At 41.5% G+C, this 24214-nt stretch overlaps 1 protein-coding gene across 2 annotated transcripts in view; it reads right to left on the reverse strand.

The window, feature by feature from the left end:
* Window positions 1–24214, reverse strand: part of LOC141769285 (single-stranded DNA-binding protein 2) — a 56334-nt gene that overhangs the window by 19939 nt on the left and 12181 nt on the right. For both annotated transcript variants that reach the window (XM_074638207.1, XM_074638206.1), the window contains exons 2-4: window positions 12830–12902; window positions 8242–8303; window positions 7829–7913 (exon numbers count right to left, since the gene is read on the reverse strand). In XM_074638207.1, coding sequence (XP_074494308.1) covers window positions 7829–7913; window positions 8242–8303; window positions 12830–12902 — 220 coding nt within the window. The remainder of the gene's footprint in view (window positions 1–7828; window positions 7914–8241; window positions 8304–12829; window positions 12903–24214) is intronic.

Here is a 24214-nt window from a genome sequence, read left to right on the forward strand (position 1 = left end):
CTGCAGAGCAGCAAGGCGTGCATATGTCAACATCACATTAACACTCCACCTCGTTCGTGTCCAAACACGCATGTGACATGACTCAGCGAAACACGCCGGTGGAAAACACGCTCCTCCGAGACCAGAGGGCTGCGCGGAATAGGCCAGCGAAAGAGGAAGGAAGATGATAAGAGACGTAAAGAGGAATGCAGACGGACGGAGAACAGGGGCAGAGATAGAGGCAGAGGGGATGAAGAAGAGAGAAAAACTGCTGATGTGAAGGAGAGAGGATGAAGCAGTGTAGAGAGTGAGGGGGGGAGGGAAAAATGGGAGAAAGGGCAAGTACTTGTAGAGCAATGCAGAGAAGTAGCATATACGTATAGTTCAACACTGAAATTTCCCTTGTTTTTGTTGGAGATCGTGACAACCATTTCCAACTCAACCTATGGAAATCCCCGCTCTTTTCCTCCCTTCACTCCCTCTACACTCGGCTCACTCTTCATTGCCATGGCAATGATGTTACAGTGAGTCACCTCCACATCTCCCTCCTCCTCAACACCGCCAAGAAGGAACATGGGAGCATGTGAGAGAGAGACACAGAGAGACACAGACAGAGATAGAGACAGAGAGAGAGAGGGAGGGAGACAGAGGAGGAGAAGGGCTCTGTTTCCCTGGAAACAGACTGGGGGTCTCCCCAACCCCCATTGGTTCTCAACTGGTTGCTTGTTACCCACAATGCTTGGAGCCAACACAGTTTCTGTTTCTAATTTGTCTCCATCCTCTCTGTCTCTTCATATGTATGCTCACACAAATATATGGGTTCCGTTCGAAAATTAAGAGTTTGCATTTCATGCCGCTGAATCAAGCCATTCATTCTCAGGTTTGTTTTTTATGCTAATCCATAATCAGATTATAAAAACCTCAGTCCCCTACAGGATCTCACCTTGTTTTGTTTTGTAATTATTGTAATCGGGAATGACTGAATTTGCAGCTGATTTTCTGAACAGATGTGACACTGTTCGCAGCAACACAGTTTATTTCTTGATAAATTACAGTAAATGTAAAAAATTCCAAGCCCACAGGAAAAACTGAAATAGTTTAAGGAACTAACTAATAATCAGTTTATAATTTGTTCCAGTAAGAGGTGAAATTATCTTCAAACGGTTTGATGCATCTGGTGGTAATTACAACAATATGCAACAAAAGGCTTGGGAAAAACAAGGTGCTTCATCTTAGAAAAGTTTTGCTGAGATTTGAATTGGTGGAAGAAGACGACTTCAGGGGCAAGAAAGTCCCACAGTCAATAACGTAGCTGCAAGGAAGTTGGAAGTTGGATTGTTGAGGTGGAATATTGATTTTATTAGATCTGGGCTCCTGATAGTGACTCTGAACATGATTATTTTATGTAAGAAAGAGCAGTGATTTGAAACATTTTCACGCATTCTTTTAATTTCACCATTTCTTGTGAAAGAGTTTGCAGACGAGTTGATTAGACCCGTTATTAGATTATTCGATAATGATAACATAATCTTGAGTCCAAAGTGGACATTTTGGTCTGTTGGTGGCACAACAAAAAAAAAAAGCACCTGAGGTGAATGAAGAGGGTTTATCCTCTAGAGTAGGAAGCATGAATGTGCTCAGTGAATTTCATGGCCATCATCGGAACATTATGTTTTGATATTTCCTGGGTACAAGCTGGCATTTTATTCAGAAAATGTTGACTCACATTGCCATCCTTGCAGTGCTACAGAGAATTTAAACATCAATAATTCATAATTTAACATTACAGCATTTTCGATTGCAACTTTCTGGGAAGTACTGTGTGTTACTGGGTTACTAAGGTTGCAGAACATTGGTGCTTAGAGAAAAGTGAATCAGGGGTAAAGACTCATTTTATGAGTAGAAACAAAGGTTGTACCAAGAAGACCACAGAACACAGAAAACATGTCCATGATCAAGTGTGTTTACGGTAGTATGAGTGTTTGTCTGTTTAATGTAACAGCACACATTCATACTGTACGGTGCATGTTTCTCATTGCAGACAGGAGCTGTTTTCAGTTAAGCCCAAGGGTGGCTGTACCTCCTTGCCCTTCAGCCACACAGAAGCGTCTGCAGTATTTATGCACTCGTTTTTTCCAGAGTGCATCAAGATGTAGATGAATTAAACAGTCCTGTGCGTCTCTACATATTTACAAATGTGTGTATCCTTCAGCTGTACAATCAAGACGGAATATGTGTGCTGCTGTTAAATTGAGCGGTGTGAATACATTTATATGCATGAGTGAGAGAGTATGAATGTAAGATCTGGCAGCGTGAGACGGAGCATTTTTATCAAAGGGAGTTGCTGTTGGCGCTGCCTCTTGATCTCTTCTTCCCCTCTAACTGCCGTGTGCCTGCTATCTCCCACAGCGATGCCACACAATGATACCAGGCTCTCCTCGCTTTGAATACTCGCCTGTAACACTGCTGCCTACAGTCGGCGGGGTGCAGTGACTTTTATTGCAGTTTTACCAATTCTGGCCAAGTAGCAAAAAAAACTTTCTCAACCTGGTTTTCTCTATACGATATCCAGAGCCATAATAAAGCATCAAATAACTTTTTGCTGTAAAGATATAGAGTAGTAATGTCTACCTGAGCAGAGAATGAAGTCACTATCCCTCTGTCTGTGTTATAATCTGAGCTTCTCCTCGCTTTCTTTACATCGTCCGGGCCAGCCACGCATGCTTTTAGTGCATGTTCGTGCATGTGAGCGTGCCCCACTGGCTTCCTCGAGGCCGCCGTTCTGCACTGCACTCATGCAGCAGTTACAGCTAATAACGCCGCCCCGACAGACGGTGTCATTGCGGAAGCGTAGCACCCTCCCTCCTGTTTTCCCCAGGTTTGCCATTGTTTTCACTGTTAGCGCCATTAGCTGTGAGCCGCCATGAGAGAAGAGAGTCATGTGGAGGCAATAGAAATATTCCCGATCTTGCATTTAGCACCTTTAAATATAAAAATGTAATAAAAAAAAATCACACAGGTATCTTTGTGCTAAAAATGAGCATTAAAAACTTGATTTTCATTGAACTCGTTTCCTGGTCCCATATGCCATATTTTAATTTGTTAGGGAAAATACTGTACATTTGAAGACTCAAAATAAGGGAAAATAATTTCAACACAGTGCATTTTTTTGTATCACACTATGTGTCAGCACATTTCTCAGAATTCTGTGGGATTTTTATGGGTAGAAATATTCACCAGCTAGTCAGTCTGTCTGTGCTTCCCAGTTTTTCAAATTTAATGGCCATCTCCGCCTGTCACCCTGAGGCTGCATGCCCGGCTGATTCTGCACATGTGGCCTGGTTCCCTAATATTTGTATATATATGTAATATATGTCTTCTGGTGGACTGAATTTCATCGATACTCTTGTTTTTGGGGGGGTTTTCCTGTGAGAATCCATCACACATTTACATTATTTAGATAAACATGTGAAGCTAAAAGCCCAAACAGTGTGATGATGATAATTGTCTGTGTCCAGGCCATTACAAAAGACTTTCACAACCACCTGCAAATTTCAGTTTACATGTTACAACATATCTCCATTCACAATAATCACTTTTTATAGACATGATTCATCCGGGAGAACTCATTCTTCAACGAATGACTTGCTTCAGTTAATAAGCACATTCTTATCTAGAGACTGCACAGCACAACCAGTACAAGTGTTGGACGCTGATAATCTCCTAAAATCAGGAGTGAGATCATTTCTGAGTGGAGTTTTTTTTTCATTAGTTCACCCAAACTCCCCAAATTGTTCAAAGTCATCAGCCCTTCCACCACCAGTCTGCTTCTCTAACCTGGACACCGTCTTCTCCAGAGCTTGCAAGAATAATCCAGTGAGGCAAATTTGAACACATTAACTGTATAATTATTCCGCAAACTCAATAGTGCCACACGCAAATACACAATCACGCACCAGTGCACTTAACACAATTTATATAGAAACGTTTGTATTTCAATTAAATGGACCATTTTTCAGTACAGCAAACATTCTAAAGGGTCTAAATGTCATAATGTCGGAGAAGAAATGCCGCTAATATGCTCAATATTGTTTCCACAGGTCTTACAAGCAATTTCACGCTGGCTAGAGTCTCTCTTGTTCTGCTTTAATTTGCTCACATTTTGTTAAAGATCACAGAAATTAGTTGGGGAAAAAGTTTGGTGATAACTCAAAACAAAAAATTACTATCACATTTCTTTGACAACTTTCAACGACACAACACTATCAGAGAGCAGAAGACCAAAGCCTGAAATGACCTGCATGGATTGATATCTTATTCCTCAAAGACAGAAAAGCAACAGCAGCTGACTGTTGTCTCTAATAAGGCAATTTCCGGGCCAAGCATACAAATTTAAAAATAACTTGTTTTTATGACTTCATGGCCACTCGCAAATGGAAACCGCTCATTTAGTATGAAGAACACAATTTACAAAGCACTTAACAGAACTGTAAACGGCCTCTCTGATGCCTGAAAAGCCTCGTCTGAAGATGGAAATCAATAACATTCATGCATCCCTCTTCACTTTGTTCATCTGTCTTTTATTTCTTTCCCTTTTAACATTAGATTACTGGATTAATGTCCTAGAAGACCATCCTCACACACTCAAATCTGCCGATATGATCGACATATACTGTACAGTACGCAACCGCATGCACATGTAAACAGACGGAGCCGAAAAACACTGTTAGGACAGTTTCTTTAAATCAGATTTACTCAAAGCCGATTGTATCTACAGTAGGTACTTCAAACTGGGATAATCGTGCAAATCAAGTCAAAAGCCTTGTCACAATCCCATCAATTATCAAAAGGAAGGGACCCAAAGATGATGTGAATGAGCTCCTACATCCCCCCCAGCATTAATTAGGACTTCAATCCGTAATTAGCTATCTGAAAATAATTACCATCGAAATGTCTGATTAAAATCTCCATCAGTCTCAAAGTCAGGACACTGAAAGAGAGAGACACCAGCATCAAATTATAAGGCGTGCTACTTTTTCCAACGACGACCGCCGCGGTTGTTCCCTCATTTTGTTTTAATTGAGCGGCAGATATGTGGGTAGTACCTCTGATTGGATTGGAGAAGCAGCGCGGCATTTGGAACAGTTGATTGAAAGTGACCTTGGTCTAATTACAATTGGTCTAATTATGATTCTCTGATTACATCCCTGCAGGAAATGTAAGAATAAGATGTTGCTGGTGGCCTCTGCTAATGACGTTAAGATAGACTCTGAATGATTCCTGAATTGAATTGATTCTGATCTGATAAGTAACAATGAGATACTGTTTCTGTCATTTTGAGCGCAACAATGAGATTGAGGCTGTGTCCAAAATCATTCACTACTCCCTACTCACTATCCAGTGAGTTCTATGTAGAGGACTGTATAATGAGCTCATCGGCAGAATGAAAACACTTTCAGACACTACTCAGGTAATTTTATCGGCGCCGTTAATTTCGTCATTGCTGTCGCACAATTAAAACCTGCCGGATCAACGTCAACCATCCATAATAAATACTGACATGTTTTTGTGTGTGTGATAAATACATATGTAAGCTATTTTGTTGAGTTGTCTCTCAGCAAAATGCTCTGAGTGACTTTAATTTCCCCTTGGTAAGCAGTGATGCAGTGTATGTCTACGTCTAGGGCTTTTATTATGAAAGGTAAGAATTAACAGCCGCTGTGAATGTGGGGGCAATAAGCGTATTTTGCTAAATTAATAAATACAAAGTACTTTGTGGCCGTTTGTGTTGTGATGCGCTGCTCTGCTCATATTAAATATATTATTTTCACGCCACACTTCATGGATTTTTTCTCAATAGTGCTGCTCTCTCGCCTCTCGTCCGTCTTCTTTCTTCAGCTCAAAGCATGATGGTATATAGTTCTCGGTTAGTGACCATTGTTGTCTTTTCACGATGCATTGTGGGATACTTTGAGTCCACTATATAGGGTATAATAATTCTCACAATACATTCGGACAGCACTGCAAAATGGCAAACTCACTATATAGTGAGTGATTTCAGACACTTTCAGCCAAAATTACTGCAAATGTATTTTGTTTTTTGGTGTAGAGAAGAGATGAATTAATTGATTTCAAAAAAGAAGCGTCTGTGTTTTTGACTCATTCTCCATCCATTTCCATGCTCCCTTGTTTCTCTCCTCTCCTGTCTGTCTCCCAGGGCTGAGGTCGCGCTGCCCTCCAGCTCCCTTCCTTGTAGCCAGGATGACATCATCGCATAGCTGCCTCGTCCTTGGAGTGCCTATTCATCACCCTGATCATCATCGCCGGCATCAGCAGCATCACCTGCGTATGCGCACACATTTACACAAGCACATACACCTACTGCGAGAAGATAAAAGAGAAGAGAGAGCCCCCACCGGTTCTGCGGGATTGCAAGCCTGAAGGAAAGAGGGAGAGAGGAGAGGAGAGGAGGGACGATCCTGCTGGGGTAGGCAGAAACCCCTGACCTGTGCACTTCCAACAATACGTCTCAATAAACCACACTACAGACAAATCTGATGAGTCAGACTTCAGGCTACAGAGGGAAAACAACAACATAAAAAAGCAGGAGAGAGAAGACCCCTCCACACCTCCCGTCCTCCTCCACCTCACCACTTCCCGTGAAGAGAGCCGCACTTCCTCCTTCTTAGTCACAAGCTAAACTAGAGCACTGTTTTCCTGTTACTGGACGGTGCATGACTGAATAAACCAATGTGCGGGAATTACAGCAGTGAAGTGGGGCCACACTGAGAAAACACAGCAATAAACAATGTTTCCACCACAAGGGCCTCTGTCTGCCTGCTTAGTCTGCTCTGCAGCGTAATGTGCTCACAATACTTTAGCCGGATATCTGTGTGTAGCATTTTAGAGCCGCTGTGCTCTGATAGAATACAACTAGCAAGTACTATGAACCTTAAGCAGTGTGTTCTCTACAGATCTTTATCGCACACTTTGAACGTCACAACAAGCATTCAATTAAACACCACATCAGATGAAAGATTTACAACGAGATAAAAACATTTTATGAGGTTGTGTAGACAAATTGCAGCCATATGAGATCCAAACAGCATTAAGGATGTTGTTCTGGGATTAGATGTGAGAAAATGATGAAGGTTGGTGAATCCCCGCTCTCAACCTTATGGCCTAAAAGGCCCAAAAATGCGCACCTGCTCTTTTGACATCAGCTCTAAATCCTCAGTTTTTTGCCATTATTATTGTTATCAAAAACCACTCATTGACATTGCCATCATACATATTGCTCCTTGCATGCAAGTAGGAAATGGAGACACTTGAGTGAGGTGTTATCTAGACCCAAAGTGTTCAATATTAAATAAATAAAAAGACGTTATGAAATAAATATTTGTATGAATATATACAAACAAAATATATAACCATGGAATTGTGAAACAATATCTGACACATTATTTTATCCTGCTCATTTTCACAATGACGTTTACTGCAGGTAATCTTTATTTAATTTCATCAGCAGCTTTTATTTCACAATGCCTTTTTCCCCAAAGACCATCTTATTTCATAGTACTGCTTCTTATTATCACTGTCTTTGTCAGTCAATCAAGAAAAACAAGGCAGAGTTATGTAACTTCGCTCATTCAGACCAAAGCAAAAGCCAAACTAAAAAAATGACAAGCAAAACCTTTATAATAATGGGTTGAGTTGAGTCTTTAAAATTTCCTAATATTTAACACTTTGGGTTTCAATATAATACGCATCTCCCAGCATTGATTCCTGCGTTAATCCGAGAGAGCCACTGAGCCAGAAGGGAGCAAGGAAAGCTACGGTGCAGACTCACGTAGTCATGGAAGGCCTTGGCCTCACTGGAGTGTTCACACGTGTCTCTTCTCTCTGGAGCCGCACAGTACAGGTCCCAGAAAACACTGCAACACACAGACAGGAGCATGACGACAAAACAGAAACATTAAAGCTTGACACATAAAAATAATAGTCCATTTTAGAGGCAGGGTAATCCAGCGTCGAGGCAATAAGTGCAATTCTATTATCATCACTGGAATAGACAACTTTAGGCGAGTGCGTTACGATTTGCAAACAGCAACCTGAGGAAGAGCTTTTGGGGACAATTAATGAGATGAAGATGAATTAAAACGGGAAGAGAAGGAGGGAGAATGATCACTTTAATTAATATTGTCAAAGAAAAACAGCATGAAGAGGAATGTAACTTGAATCATTAGACATAAAAACACTCACCACCACCAGGAGTGGAGGAACCCCGGAGGTTCTCCTAATGTGATGTTCTTCTCCCATCGGATCTAGACAGACAGAGAGAGAGATGCTTCAGAAACATATTAAGTACAAAAACATGCCCGACATCTGAATTACCTGCTTTACAAGGTTGGAGAGGGTGCAAGGGAATTCTTATAACACACGCCATTATGTAATTATATTATGATTCTCATGCCATGGAATCATAAGTGGATAAGTGAGTCTATCTGTGCCTGAAAGCCTGTATATTCACAAGCCCGTGAAAGAGTGTGTGTACAAGTGTGTGTGTTTACTGAGTCAGGGGATGTGCAGAGACTGAGGTCAGAGACATGTACCAGCCTGAGGAGACCAAGCAAACCTTTGTATAACCTACAAACCCTTCAGCCTGCTCCTCTATCACATTATCTGTCCTTCTGTTTCCAGTGTTTCATCCACTCTGTGCTTCTTTCTGGCCTTCCTTGTATTCCTTCTTTCCTGATTTTTCCTTCCTACATTCCCTCATTCCTTCCTTCTTTTCGTCCTGATGTGTGACCCACGTCACGTCTGAAGATAAAAGTGTTTATAGTTATTCTGTAACAGCCACATTCGATAGTGGAGCAAAAGCCGGCTTGGCATAACGGTGCATACTTAAGGCCAATCTTTCCTTAAAGGTCCAATATTGAAAAAAGTGAGATTTTCACGTCTTTTACATTATAAAGCAGGTTTAAGTGATATATAAATACTGTTAAACTATCAAAATGCTCAATATACGGAGGAATACACACAGCCCTAATTCAGAAATTGTGCATTTGAAACAAGCCGTTAGGATTTCTGTCCATTTGTGATGTCACAAATATACAATATTTAGACTATTACATGGTTTTAAACGTAAACATTCTAAATGTGTCCCAGTTTATTTTCTGTTGCAGTGGATGTGAATGACATCGCTTGACAGGAAGTAAACATGCACCCAAACTGTTGCCTAGCAATGCAATTCTGTTGCAATTCCATTGAAATGCACTAAAACGGAGCGTTCCAGACAGAGGGTGAATACAGGTATATTCAGGCAGACAGTGTGAGGAAAATAAAGTGTTTTTTGAACATTACAGCATGTAAACATGTTCTAGTAGAAACATAAAATACAAGTATGAACCTGAAAATGAGCACGATATGGGACCTTTAAAGGCATTCATGGTGTTGCTCTTGTTTTTGTACATACAAAAGTGACAGTCAGATTCCAGAAAAAAAAGACTTTCCCACCTGTTATACCTAAAGCAATGTTACTTCCTGCCACACAGTTTGTTCCTTTGTCCCTCCTTTTCAGCCACATTCCCACTTCTATTCATTGCCATTTTCCTTCCTTCCCTCCCTCCCTCCTTCTATTACCTGAGTGCCACACCCATCTGCACACCTGCTTCCACTTCCTTCATCTGCTCTGCAATTACCTGGCCTCCCACAGCTCCTCACCTGCATCTCATTGTCTCATCAGTCACTCACTGCATATACCAGCTCACTTCCTTTGTTGGTTCATGATTGCTGAATGGAGTTGTCGTTTCATTTTACCTGTTAACCTGCCTGCTTGCATGGACTCCTGTCACCTGTTTGCCTGTCATTAAATCGTTGAACTGCTGATAGAATATGCTGCCGCCAATATTTCATCAGTGTGATAGGAACTACCTAAAATAACAGAAACCCTCTTTGGGAAAAAAATATATTTTGTGCACTATTATTTGTGTACTTTGACTTTTTATTTTAGCCCATGTCACATCCGTTATCATAGAAGAGGTGGGCTTTACGACCTATACAAAAGAGTATAGAAGCAAAGAGGCAAATCTCCTGTGCTTTTTGGCGCTGCGGTAGAGCTTTCGCCATTTTGGACTGAAAACGCCGATGAGTCCATTGCCATGAATGCATAAATAGATGTCTGTAAATCATCACTTTTATTATCTTATAATACACCCATTGGGTGTATGCTGTAAGCCTGTACCGTGGTGGATGTATTAGCGTCTCTGTTCCCAAACAACCGGCTATCGGCCAGTAGCTAGTAGTGCTAGTAGCATGACATAAACATAATTTAATGTAATGTAATGTAATAGTTGTAGGCTATTTACTAACACGCAGGGCAAAAGCACAGGACACAACCTCTTATACATCCATGGTCTGTGGTCTGTTGTACATCGATTTTGAAGGTCTTTGACATGACAAAGTTAGAGATTGCTCTCAAAATCTGTGTGCTGGATTTTTTCTATCTTCCATTTATGTCCATCGCTCATTTTACAGAAAGATTAACAGATGTTTGCACCAGTAACTAACGGGATGGGGCTTAGCAAATGGTCAACTCCAGCGCTGTGTTCCAATGAAAGGTGTGTGTGTGGGGGGGGAAGACACAATCTAACAAGCACTTGAATCATTTTGACACCTTAACACCTCGGTCAAGGTTAGTGACTAACATGAGCGCTGACATCACCCACAGTAGGGATGATTTATGTTAGCAGACAATGTCAACTGATGTGCAGATACATACAAAGACACACAGAGTCTGAGCGGCAGCTGTGGGCAGCAGCCAGGCATCTCCTATCAGACTATGACGCTATTGTTTAGTCTGCCTCTCCTCTCTACAAACACACTTACATCACTTCTAAAGTGATCTCATGGTCATCTTTTTAATTTCCTTCACTGAAATGTTTCATATGGGTATAAGAATAACACTATTGTACCACCTGCTCTACCAGCAGGACGAACAAGCGCTAAAATAACAGGAACAACTGAATCACTTTAAATCAGACTGTCCTGACCTCAGCTGCACATCAGACACACTGACTTTTAGAAAGAACGCTTTGCTTTGAAGTTATTGGGGGGGGCGGGAGGGGTCAGGAACTGCCTCTCGTTGTTTATCCCACATGCTTTCAGTCTAAGTTAGCAATTCTAGTAAAGACAACTTGAAACATTATAGGCAGCCAGCAGTTTCCATGCGCTCCATGACAAATAAGGATTTACTCCCTCATAATTGCTCAAATGGTGCAAAAGATGCAGAATGGGCATGACATCCCTCATTTCTCACATTTAATTGTCTGTAGCTCAGTCCAAACACGATTGCGAGGACACTTTTTAGCGTGTTCTTTTATTCCCCCCTTTTCATCTGGAAAGCGTAGAGGAAAATAGCATCGACTGCGCCCGCATATCCTGTCTTCTTGCGGTCTGCACTCCCGGGAGGTTCGTTCATTTACCTTCACCATGCTGCAGTGACATGCCTTTAGCATGATTACTGGCAGATGTAGACTGTGTGCTCCCATTGCACTGAGGACTGAGATGCCATTCATTTACAGTTTCCCTTTTTTTTACTCAGATAAATAAACTTCAAACTAATTTTTATTTCATCCTTTTAATTTTTGCCGTCCTGCTTTTTTCCTTCTGTTAAAGTTTAAGTGTATTTTTGTTGTTATTTTTTGAGCTATCAATTCAGTTTGACAGTTCTCTTGTTGCCTGTTCTTCTGAGCTGTCCGTTTGGTATTCACGTTTAGGTATTCGGCGTCGGATTCGTGACTCGTCTTTCTGGGCTGTCGTTTCCTGAGCCTGAGGATACACTGTAAACAGATGTGGATGATAAAAAGTGGATAACAGGCCTTTAAAGCCATGTTCTACTCCACCCCACTACTCCAGCAAGAGCTACATTATGGGGTAAGGTTCACCCTGCGTGTGTGTGTGTGTGTGTGTGTGTGTGTGTGTGTGTGTGTGTGTGTGTGCTCATGCATGCACGCCCATGTGTATTGTATACAAGTGGTTGTGTTTATACTTGTTGCACTCTTAGCTAATGCATTCCCACACTTGAATGCGACACCGCCTATCCCTTTCATCTGCCACATCTGCCGAAGAAAGAGCAAGTAATATGGCGGAGAGGAAAGGGTGTCAGAGAGACAAAGCGGTGTGTGCGTGTGTGTATGCACATGTGCTCGAAACACACACACTAAGTCAGATTGATGAGAATTGGTGCCAGCTGATGATGTAACCTTTTCCATCCCCCATCTCTTTGTTCTCCTCTTCCTCTGGCCGATGTACAACCAGCCTCCAGCCTCCGTCTCCTACATTGTAATTTACCGTCATTTGCAGCGAAGCACCAGAATCAGCTGACCTCGTTTTCACCCTGTCACCTTTTTACCTCTGCAGAATTAAAGCCAGGACGAGCTCGCTTCACAGGAAGAGTAAGTAGTGGAGAGATAGATCAAGAGGAGAGCGGAGAGATCACAGAGAGAAAGTGGAGGGAGTCAGAGAGGACGAGAACGAGACAGAAAAGAGATCGACTGAGACGGAGCTGGTGAGCGGATCAGCGAATGATGTCAGTCGAAGACGTCAGCGCCGGGCCGAGCATCGTAACTCTCCCCGCTCTCCGGCTCCAGTCCCACTAAATGCAACACTAATGTTAAAAAGCCTGCTGCTGCTGCTGCTGCTAACCTGTTGGCTCAGCACTGTAAGGCCAGACTAATTCAATTAGCTGCTACACTTACTGGACACGCTGCATCAGGGTCAGACCACCTTTCAGAGTGGACACATAAAGTACATGAGCTGTACACACACAAATACATACAAATAGACTCACCTCTGAGAGGAAGGTCTGTGCTGACTTCTGTGCTCCTACATGCAGCAGGTACTCGTACACATAGAGAGCTAACCTGCACAGAAAAATAAAGAACACAGTGGGAGGAAATGTGTCAGTTTGTTCATCAAACAATAGATGTTAGTTGAGTAAAAAACAGGTTTGAAATACAAGAAAATGAAACATAATAAGGAGTGGAGGCAAACAGATGTACAGTAACTGTGAGACAGTTAAGACCTTATCTCTAAGTTTCAGCTTTTATGAGTTTCAAGTTCCAACTTTGGAGCCAGAAAACAACTGCTTTGGGACCTAAGACAATTATACTTTCTTCTCCATATTTAAGATAAATCCATATTTAAGAGGGAGTTCCTCCCAGGATTGTCTAAAAATAAAGATGAAGGAGCCTACGCATGGACACGAATTGCCAAGCAGCTCCGAGATGCAACGTGCAGTGATGTGTGAGGGCGTCACAGTCCGTCGCAAGTCTCATGAGAAACAGAAAAGACTCACACCAGCTTAGGAGCACTAATCATCTCCCGGATGCCAAACAACAGTCAGGGCAACCTTTTAAGACATTTTAGAAATTCCTCCCGACGTTATGCTAAATCTAAAACCCACCTGTTTGAAGAACAAACAGCGTAGTGATATAAGACTACACTTGGTGGGATGGCACTGTAAAACACCGCACCCTCGAGCCTCTGGCTCTCCACAGACTTCCTCCTCATGGCTTTGATCACAGTAAGAATTAATTACAGGCTTGATTTGTTAATCAATTCTCCTCCCAGTGTGTCTGTAGCAATGTAGAGAAGAGGGGGGGTGATGATCTACTGGGTCTATAAATACAAGATAAACATTGATCCACAGGAGATCAATAGCAGATCACTCTGACTCCTAACAGCACCCTGTAGATTTAGCCAGGAGTCTGGTGGAATGACACACAGCCACTGATGAGATGTTTGGGGGCAATGAGCAGGTACATTTGTGCTTAATGCTCACATTTCCCCTAAAATCAATATTAACCAGGTTAGGGGCAGATCAGTGGGATTCGTAAGTGCTTTCATATTCCTGAGATCTACTGTATATGTATGCAGCCATATTAGAAAATACATGCTCAGACAGAAGTTGGTGTACTGAGGTAAAAGCTCATGTGTGTTAACCGAGCGAACTGCTGGTAACAATTGGTCAACCCAGTCTCACATCAAAACGTGTAATAGCTAAGTTGGTCCACAGCGCAAAATCAAAACGGAATCAAATGAGAAATACTTCAAACTGATAGCCTCGACATTAACCCATTGTATTGTTGAGTTATCAAGGACACAAGTTTTTGTGTTGAGAAACGCGGTGACACGACGCAAATACAATGATTCAAACAACATGCAAGCTATATGTGGGTTAGCAGCATCCGTAGCAACCATCCCAGCAACGATATGAAAACGTTGCATTCCAAAGATTTTCTGGCGAGACCTGAAATAATTTTAATAACTAACAAACTAAAGATCATATACATTAAGATTATGAAAATAAAATGCACATTTCTCACTTGAAATGTTATCAAAACGCATTTTAATGCCAAAACTATCTTAAAATATGGATTTTAAACCGACAATAATTGTTGTTCTGTTTTCACGGAAAGACACTTGGCAGTCACGTGACATGGACGCAGACCAATAGAAAAGAACAGGCCAAAACAACGTATGTATCTCACAAATTTGTTTTAATACGTTTTGCACTATGGACCATACATATTACACATGATGTGAGCCTGGGTTGGTCATTTAGGGCTTCAATTTAAGATTATTTTTATTACTGATTTATCTGCCAATCAATTAATCCATTTTTCATTGTCTCTAAAATGTCGGAAAATTGTATAAAAAAAATTATGTGAAAACGCTAGTTTTGTCAGACCAGCAGTCCAAAACGCAAAGATTCACAGTTTACTATCATATATGACAAACTAAAGAATCTAATTCTCACATTTGAGAAGTGTCAGTTCATGCATGTTTGGCATTTATGCATGAAAAAAAGACTTAGATTATGAGTTGATTAAAATCAAAATAGTGTTTTTCTAAAACTAATTTGTCACAAATAACTTGACATGTCGTTTCAGCTTAAGATACACTATACAGAAAACTAAAGTTGGAGCGTGACACAGCACAAGCTTTGACCTGGAGCTCGGTGTGTCTGTGTGTGTACATGTGTATGATTGTGTATTGTCATGCGTGAAAGATGGTCACGGCGGGACAGCAGCTGTCCTCGAACCTCCGCTGAAAGGTCTACCAGGCTGCTGTAGCCGCTCCGCGCTCCTCTTATATCCAGGTAAAAATAAACTCCCCAGACAGCCCTGTCTGCCTGTCTGAAGATGATGGACTGCACACCTTTCTGCTCTGCACACAGGTACTCTGTCTCCTCACCACCCCCCCACCCTCCTCCTCCTCCATCCCTCTCCTCCATTTCCATCTCTCTTCTTCATCACTTTCATCCTCAGTCTCCCCTCTCTCTCTCTCTCTCTCTCTCTCTCCGTGCTCCCCCCGTGGCCCGGCTGTAATGTTTAACCAAAGAGATAGAGACAGAACGTTTCACAGGGACCAGGTTAACGGAACAGTGAGAGGCTTGACAAAACTCTTGACACCTCGACAACAGAACATGAATAAAAGATGCGGCCATTTCTTTTTTTTCAAGGCACTGTACAACTCTGAACATCTCGAGGTACAAACTCGCTCGGTCGCTCCGTTCTCCTGTCAACCTGTCTAGATCTGTCACTCTCCCCTGTGAACCCTCACATCAGCTACAGAGGCATCAGTACGGAGCTATTTATTAGTACCGAAAGATCTCATGTATCTGCAATGAACACATTCAACAGCGATGACGACGAGAAGCCTGATGGACTGCATGAATGAATTCATTGTGTCAGTGGGAATAAGTAAAGGAATGAGAACTTGTCCTCGGCATGCATTGGCCTGTATCCAGTCAGCTGTCTAAAAAACACTGCAGTCTTGCTCAGTAGCTGAAAGGTTTGACCTCTGATTGATTTCACAGGAGCGGTAAGATGTGACCTTTGGCCCCGATTTAGAGAAAGGGTCAAAGAAAGTGAGGAAAACCCAGTAAAGGTGGAAGCATGACGGGCAGCGGTGGAGAGAAAGGGGATTCAATGAAAGACAGATAAACATTACAGGGTATCAGAGGTAAGCAGGTTAATGCAAGTGTTGGAGAAAAGATGAAAGGAAGGGAAAAACGAAGGCGCTAATCCATTCACTGCTTCTGACCTTAAACACAATGGTTTAAATGCACTGACGCTTGCAATAATACATGCATAAATCAGACTTAAAACCACCCCCTCTCCACCCTATCTCTTATTTATTTAACACACTCCAACAGAAGGCAGAGCTGGGCCGATAAGCAGACAGCAAAGCAGCAGACGTTGTTAGCATTCAATATCTATTGAACTTTAACTCAAAACTACTAATTTCCTCAAAGACGAGCGATATGCTTTGAAAATACAAAAAAAAAAAAAAACTCACCCTGCTCTCTCATTGTTCAGTTAACACTTGTTCAGCTGAACCTCCCGCTGATAAAAAAAAAAAAAGCACCCAGCTGTGTGGAACTCGACCGACTGACAGAGTCAAAATACCGAGCGGAGATAAGGTTTGAGGATTAGAGCACGGGGGAACTGTTCAAGGTTAAGAATCCTCTAAAGTTGACACAATAAAGGCGAAGCATTACAAAGACTCTCTTGTCATTAAATAAACTGTCACTTTAAATAATCTCTGCATGAGGATTTGAGGTAAAAGTGCTCAAACTCAGGCAGCCAATGCATTTCTAATGGATTCCGCCTCCATATTAGTCTCTGCACATTAAAGCTCTTTTTGGTGTTTGCCCTTGCTGTCGGACATACACCAGAAACATTTTTTATTTCCTCCCCGTCTGCCTTGGCAATTTGTGTTGTAAATAAGAACGACTTTGCATTAATCACAACTGCAACCGGGATGATTGAAGAGATCGGGCGCCTCCCCACTTTGCTTCCTCTCCCCATGCGGATGTACAGTGTGTGAGGTAGGGGTAACGTGGAGAAAGGTGGGGCAGAGGGGGACTTTCAGATCCACACCTGACCCTTTTCTCCTTCAAATTCAAGTGGTTTTGTCTTCTGCGAGCCACATTTAATTAAATTCATATTTGCAACCGACCCCATCCTGACTGCTGCGGCTCCAACAGTCAGAGACCGAGCTCAGCTTAATGAAGGCAGCAGGCAGAAACAGCGACCGGCGTCTATGTTGCTTTGTTACTGAGCCGTACAGAGAGGAGAGCAGCTCGGAGCTCGAGCACAACCTCAGTTTAAGGCAAAAGACGTGAAGCGGTTCTCCGAGATCAGCATTTAGGAGGGACCAGTAGATCATTGCTAATCAATTTACTGCCATGGCGATCAAAGTCTGGCAGAGCTTCAAATGACGACAGACAATGGCTCCACTGATTGGATTTGCCTGTTATAGATTAGCTCCAGATTATTTCACCCTTGTTAAAGATGAAATGGAAAAGTGATTATACTTCTGATCTGAATCGGCATGTTAATTGACATATTTACAAGACTTGCTACTATGCTGACATGGCCTAATAACACATATCTGGAAAGTAATACAACCCTGAATGCATTCCTGCCTATAAACATGCACAAGTCACTTCTACAGCAAATGTATAACAATTACAATAAACCAGTAATACCTCCCACAATCCTTTAGTTGTACATGGCATAAAACTGTCTAGTGCAAGTCACAGTTTTCTGCACATGTTGTTCTGTTTAAGCTGTAAATATACAAAGTCTTATCTGCCACAAAGTAGAACCAGAGTAGAGAGGGCGACGTCTCAGATGCTATAAATCTGCCTTCTTTGCCCAAATTAAATTCTGGTGTTGGGTGTGGGCAGTGGCAGGAAATCGTCTCTACCCACAGGAAGTGATGAATACAAACTGTCTCCTGAGCAGCAGTTAGAGAGAGTGATCCAGTCAGAGCAAGATGTCTTGTCCCTTTTGGTACTTATAGTATGTAATTATCACACACTGTAAACTGGACAAGAGCACGCTGAGTGCTGTTAAATGTTGCGTGTCAAATTACATGACTTCTGGATGTTTAAACCTGCAATAATTTATTTTCTTGCCACTTGGGGGCAGCTCAACAAGCTGTAGACACTTTATAAAGTTGATATGGCGAATTCGTTAGCAAACAGTGGCTTATTTATACAACCGGCAGACACAAATTGACATTAGCATTCACTTGGAGTCTTACTTCTTTTAGCTCTGTTTTGCTCTTCACCAACCCCTGAGGGAAATATATGGCTCTTTAAATGTCCCGCTATCTTAACCAGCTAGTCCCGGACTTTGTCTGTCTGTTGTTTGGTGCTGGGCAGGCAGCATATATTGGGGTTTTCAGAGCTTTTTTTTTTACTGAAAAACAACTGCCTGGAAATGACAAGACCGGTGAGACTGAAATAAAACAGTCAAGTTGCAGGCTGGAAAACCAAAACAACAGTTAAAATATGGTAAAAAAAAAGAATTGCAGAGTCGAATGATAATTGTCTGTGGGTTCATCACTATACGAGCAACTAAGGGTGTAATAAAATGTTTTATGATTCTGTATCAATTCTCAAAAACATTTTAGTTTCCATGTTAAGATTCGTGGCAGACAGTGGTTCATTTTGTGTTGTGATGTTGGATATTAAAGGGTACTGTGATAAATGCAAATGCAGCTCACACTGCTCCGATTGCATTAAAAAGTCAACTTTTTTACTCAGATTTTATACATATGTGGTGTGTTCCTTATACTGTATGACATTTTTCCTAAAATTAGATTAAAAAATTTGCAATGTATCGCCTTGCTTACAGTATCACAATATATCCCAGTATATTGATTCGTAAACCCCTGTATCACAATACGTATCGTATCACCAGATTCTTGCCAATACACAGCCCTACAAGTGACCTCTATCACATCACATCACATCACATCACATCAATTGCTAATATAATAATATCCAATTTTAGAGCAGTCACATGCTGCTACTAACCAACATGCAAAGTGGTGCTTACAGATATGTATGTACTGTAGATATTTGACTCTGTGACTTTACCTGATCAGTATGATTTATCAAATATGGAAATGTTCCATTAAAATCACATATTGTGAGGATAAATCTCACAGCACATAAGCGAGGTCATTCCTCAGAGTTTTTTAAACTGGTGAACTAATTGCTTTCTAAGAAGTATTGCCCCTGTTAGACCTATTATACGCCGTTCAGTGACATGTCTTACACTGACAGTGACGGTCATTCTGAATGGGGCAAACTGTCATTTATAGGGATGGGGATATTGTTAAATGGTTCTGTTAATGAAGTGAAGTGTATGTAACATGAGTCGTCTAAAACAAATAAAGCTTTCAGGTTTAGCAGTTATATCTATAACAGTTCCAGACTAAAGTCTAGATGATGTCAACCAGGGATTATCATGCAATGTCTCATATGAATGGGTCACACATGGGTTCAGTAGAGTGTGTTAAACAATAGCGTGAGACACATTTTATTCTCCTGTTTTTGATAAAAAATTGACAAGTGATTTGTGCGGTATAACTTGATAGACAAATGAATGAAAAATACGAACAAACACCCAGAGAGTGAAACACATACCATTCCATGGAGGAAAATTACAGAAAGAGAGAGAGAAAATGAGGGAAGGAGAGTGATGTGGTGACAGGAGCTTAGCAGAGAGAGATGAAAGGTTCTGGAGAAGAGAAGAGAGTGAAGAAGGGGGATTAGAGAGAGACAGAGGAAAAGGCAGATGGGGAGGATGGAGGTGATGGGTGCTAGCGGATGAGCCCCGAGATGAATACTCGTGAGATCTGTAAACTTTCATATTCTAATGTTGAGGATTCTCACTGAGCGGTGTCTCAGTTAGCCAAGCACCCTGCTGTGACCTCCTTCTGCAAATTAACAGAAAACCCCGCAACGAAAAACAGACGGGCTAAAGTAGACCTGATTCCTATACTATTCTCTAAGAGAAAAAAGGCAAATGACTGCACGCTGCGCTGAAAACACAACATACAGAAAAGATGAAAGATGCATAGGCATGAAAGATGCCGCAGAGTATGCACTGGATTTCATTACATTTTTTATAAATGAATTTCAATGGGTTCTGTGTGAGAGGTAATAACAATGAGAAAGTAATCCTAGATTGAACTAAGTCACAGTCAGGAAGTTGAAATACTGTAATTATCTCCTGGATATGCTTACCTACTACAAAAGACTAAAATTACCATCTTAAATCTCTGCTGTGTGTGTTCAGAGCAAAGAATAATGTTAGTAGAAGAGACACTGTGAAGTATCCACTGAGAGCTATAGTGTCTTTGAAGTACTTTGCTTTCAAGCGAATGGAACACTTTACAGAAGAATAAAGCAATAAGGGGAAATCAAGTGGCTCCTTTAAATTTCCCATGGACGAAATAGCACTAACACATTACAATGTATTAGACCTGCAGTGAACTCCAGTTTGGTAAAGCTCATAAACTTTCCTCACAGCATCATTTTCTATGTATTTTGTGTTGTTCTCTGGATTTTTTTTTCTTGCTATGTTACATAACTTTGCAGTATATATGACTGATGCAATACAGGCAGTGACAGCAGTAACTGCAAGTACAAAGGCAGCAGCTACCCAGGACAAAACTGAGTCAAAGTCGAATACCACTTAGCAACATGCATCAGCTTTATCAGGCCAGTCAGCGTTAAAACATTAAAAGTAAATGTAGGTTCTATACTGTAGCCAACCAATACTTGATTTTTGAGGCTGATATTCTATATTTGAGAGTTTAAAAAAATCAGATAACGATATACGGCCAATAGTAATATTTTAACATAAATGCATCATGTAAACGAACAATCTTGATACCCCTAGATTTAAAGTTTTTTTTTTAACAATTGTGACCAAGAAACACACTAACCTGGACATTGTACAGTCTAAAAATCAACCTTTCAGTGCTGTCTGCCAGACAAACTACATAGTGGTGTTTCTAACGTAGTTTGGCATTGCTCTACTGCAATTTCTTGTTAATTATCAGCCAACACATAATACCAATACAGTTATGACTCCAGTCAGCTAATATCGGCTGTTATATTGGCCTGGCCGATTTATCGCCCTCGTGAATAGGTTAAAAATTCTAACTAATAAATACCACCATGGAACTTCTCCAGTTGATACATTTTTCTGAAATGTTATGTTTGAATATGCAAATTAGGCATTATCTTATTAAATATTTGCATAAATTTCCAGAACAGAAATCTGAACATAATGAGAAAATACTGTCAACAGCCTTAAAAAAGCCAAAAATAACTATTTTTTGTCATAATTTTAGGAATAAAATGTTTTATAAATCAGGCTATGAATGATATACAGTATGACCCCTCAGTAAAAACCTTCAGAATATAGATAGGAATGAAACTGGAATGTTTGGTGTATGTAAGTGCTACTGAAGTGAAGATTTTTTTTTTTTTTTCGGCCTTTAAAGATATAAAATTCCATACACTTTGCAAGACGCTACAGGTGAACAGAGTAAACTAATCATCGTGAAACTTCTCCAGTTGATTATATGATTACACTAAGACAATTACTTTTTGTATTAAAAGAATGTGAAATGTTATGTTTAAATATGCAAATGAGGCATTATCTAATGCTAACTTTTGGTAAATTTAGGAGAAATCTACAGATGCAAATAGACAAAACTGTAAAAATAAACACCTAAATGTGTATTTTGGATGTTTTCTTTCCACTGGTATGACAGAAGACTACTAATGGCCCAAAATCTCAAAATTGATCCGTGCATGAAAAACAATGTTTTTGGTGTCTCCCTTATGCAGTACACTGCTGGGCTATGTAACTGTATTCTAAGGTGGTTCTGTTATTTTGTCCCCCCTTTACAGTAATCATATGATGAGACTGGCTTCTCTTCTATGAGACAGTGCTAAAAACATGTTGTTTTACAATGCTCATTTTTGTTTGTATCCTTGCCCACTGTCCTCTCATGCTTCCACACCTCGACACAGAGCTGCAGGCCACGAGAGCAACCCAAATCCTAGACACCTGTCTTTGACTCAGATGTAGGATCATCACCATTATCATCATCATCATCATGCCCAGTCTACAGCGAAGCCAAGCAGACTCTCGCTCTGCAATCAAGCCTCCCAAAAGCCCACCACCAAACAGATGCCACCTGTGGACGAGGAGAGCGTTGGCAGCTCGGGCTCCAGACAGCTCTGGCTCTGAGAACAGAGAAGAGGACCCCGCCATGAAAGAGAGCGCAGCGATCAAGCTGCTGCCCCTGCTGAGGACAGCCCTGTGTGTGACAGCCAAACACTTTCCCTGATTAATCAAGCCTAGCAGCGGGGCTTTATGTGACATTAAGAGCCTTGCTAAATGACTTCACTTCATTCATTAAAGTGGAGCATCCTCTGCGGGTAGAAGGGGGCTGAGCTCGCCAGACAGACAGACAGACAGACAGACGAGTGAAAGCTGGGATAGAGATGGTGGTAGGGGCAGCGATGAGGGTGGCGGGGGCACTGAGGCAAGATAAACAACGACAAATATAGACCCATTACAATACTGAATAATTCATCCTATACGCAGGGCTTCAAGAAAACAACAGAGAGAAAAAAAAACAGCCCAAACAACCATGGGGATTATGGAGCCTTAATACAGTGAGGAGCATCTTCAATACAGGGCTATTTATGCACACACCTTGTCTGGGAAAGGTGCAGCGACAGGATCACGGCCAAATCACTTTATGTGGAAAATCAGGGATCCAGAGGACTAATCCATGATGCATTTTCATTAGGCAAAAGTATAGTTTTAATGAATCTGTGCCGAGGAGTTGGACAGCTATAGGTGCGAGTGGATTAATTGTTTGAAAGTGCTGTTAGCTGCATACAGTAGATGCTTTGTTTGAGCTTTTTCTTTTAACTATTCTGCTCACAATACACACACAAACAAGGATATACGTATACAGTAAAAGTCATACACGCAGGTTTGAAAGAGAAAAAAAAAAAAGCCCAGAAAGGAGGAAGGTTATGGAACGCAAAGGCAACGACACACACTGATAGTATTGAGGGAAGGACAAAGATAGGTGATTTACCAGTCAACAGAGAGATAAAGATGTAATGATGGAGAGAAAGATAGCAGCAACAAGAGGACCAGAGGGTGGAGAGGAAGAGGGAAGAAAGAGGGAGACAGAAAAAGAGAAAGAGAGATAGAGAGAGAGAGATGGAGAGAAGAGGAGAGGGAGAGTAAATGATTAATGAAAGGAGCTTGGAAGCGCAGCGAGGGGAGGTCAGGACGGAGCAGGAGAGGAGTAATGCTGCAGCCTGTGAGCGAAACTGAAAAGGACAACATTATGAACATGCCTGGCTGCTGTCACACACCTTTATCAGGGAAGATATCACTGAGAGAGATCGAGCTGACACATGCCTTTAACGCTATAGATTTGCACAAGTGGAACTGAACACACCTTGGGAGAACGGGAGGCTGAATTTCAATCAAGTGAATGAGACGTGGTTTTGCGTTGTTATTCACCCAATAGAGCGTGATTATAGCATAATACAACTACAGGTGCATCAAATAACACAGAGAAAAACCTGCATTAAGATAAAGTTTACGTCATCGAGAAGAAAAACAACATTGAGATGTATTATTTAAGTGTGATAAACTGTACTTCCATTAGACTCCTTCAACTTCTTGCCATATCTCAGTCAAATACATGCCCTTCAATCAATCCCTAAACTGTCTGTGCGCTGTGGCTCTATCGCTGGCTACTCGCTGATGCATTTCTAATTGGTATTTTTGCTGATGGTCACAAGTTAAATCTATATTCTCCATTACCCTCCAGCGGCAATCCCCTGGGGGTCTCTCTAATGGCTCCTGCTAAAGGCAGAGCACTTGTATACAGATATTCATATATAAAGTGTATTCTCTCTCCGACGCTGGCTGGCTTGCCTCTGCGTATAGACTTCAGCCGCAGGTCGGGATGCATGGTTGAGAGTTGGGGAGGAGCAGTGAAAAGTTCACTCCAGCTTTGAAGATTAACAAAACACGCGTCATAATCCCGCATTGGAAGCAGCCTGAGGAGAGACACTCGTACTCAAATAAACTTGCGCTTTATCTGCTCGTGTTCCCTGTTTTGTGTCTCCGCTGAGATGGTCTCACACGCTGCTTCGCTGAGCAAATGTTTGTCGTAGCCTTTATCCCGCTCACTTTCACAACACATAGTAAAGCCCTTAGTGGAGAGCATTGGCTAGGCGACAGGCCCGTATGCTCCAACACCGGCTTGGCAAAGATCGGTGTAGCTCGGTGTGAGCTGGCTGACTTCA

Source organism: Sebastes fasciatus, chromosome 6, assembly GCF_043250625.1.
Source record: "Sebastes fasciatus isolate fSebFas1 chromosome 6, fSebFas1.pri, whole genome shotgun sequence".
In the NCBI taxonomy this organism is placed as follows: domain Eukaryota; kingdom Metazoa; phylum Chordata; class Actinopteri; order Perciformes; family Sebastidae; genus Sebastes; species Sebastes fasciatus.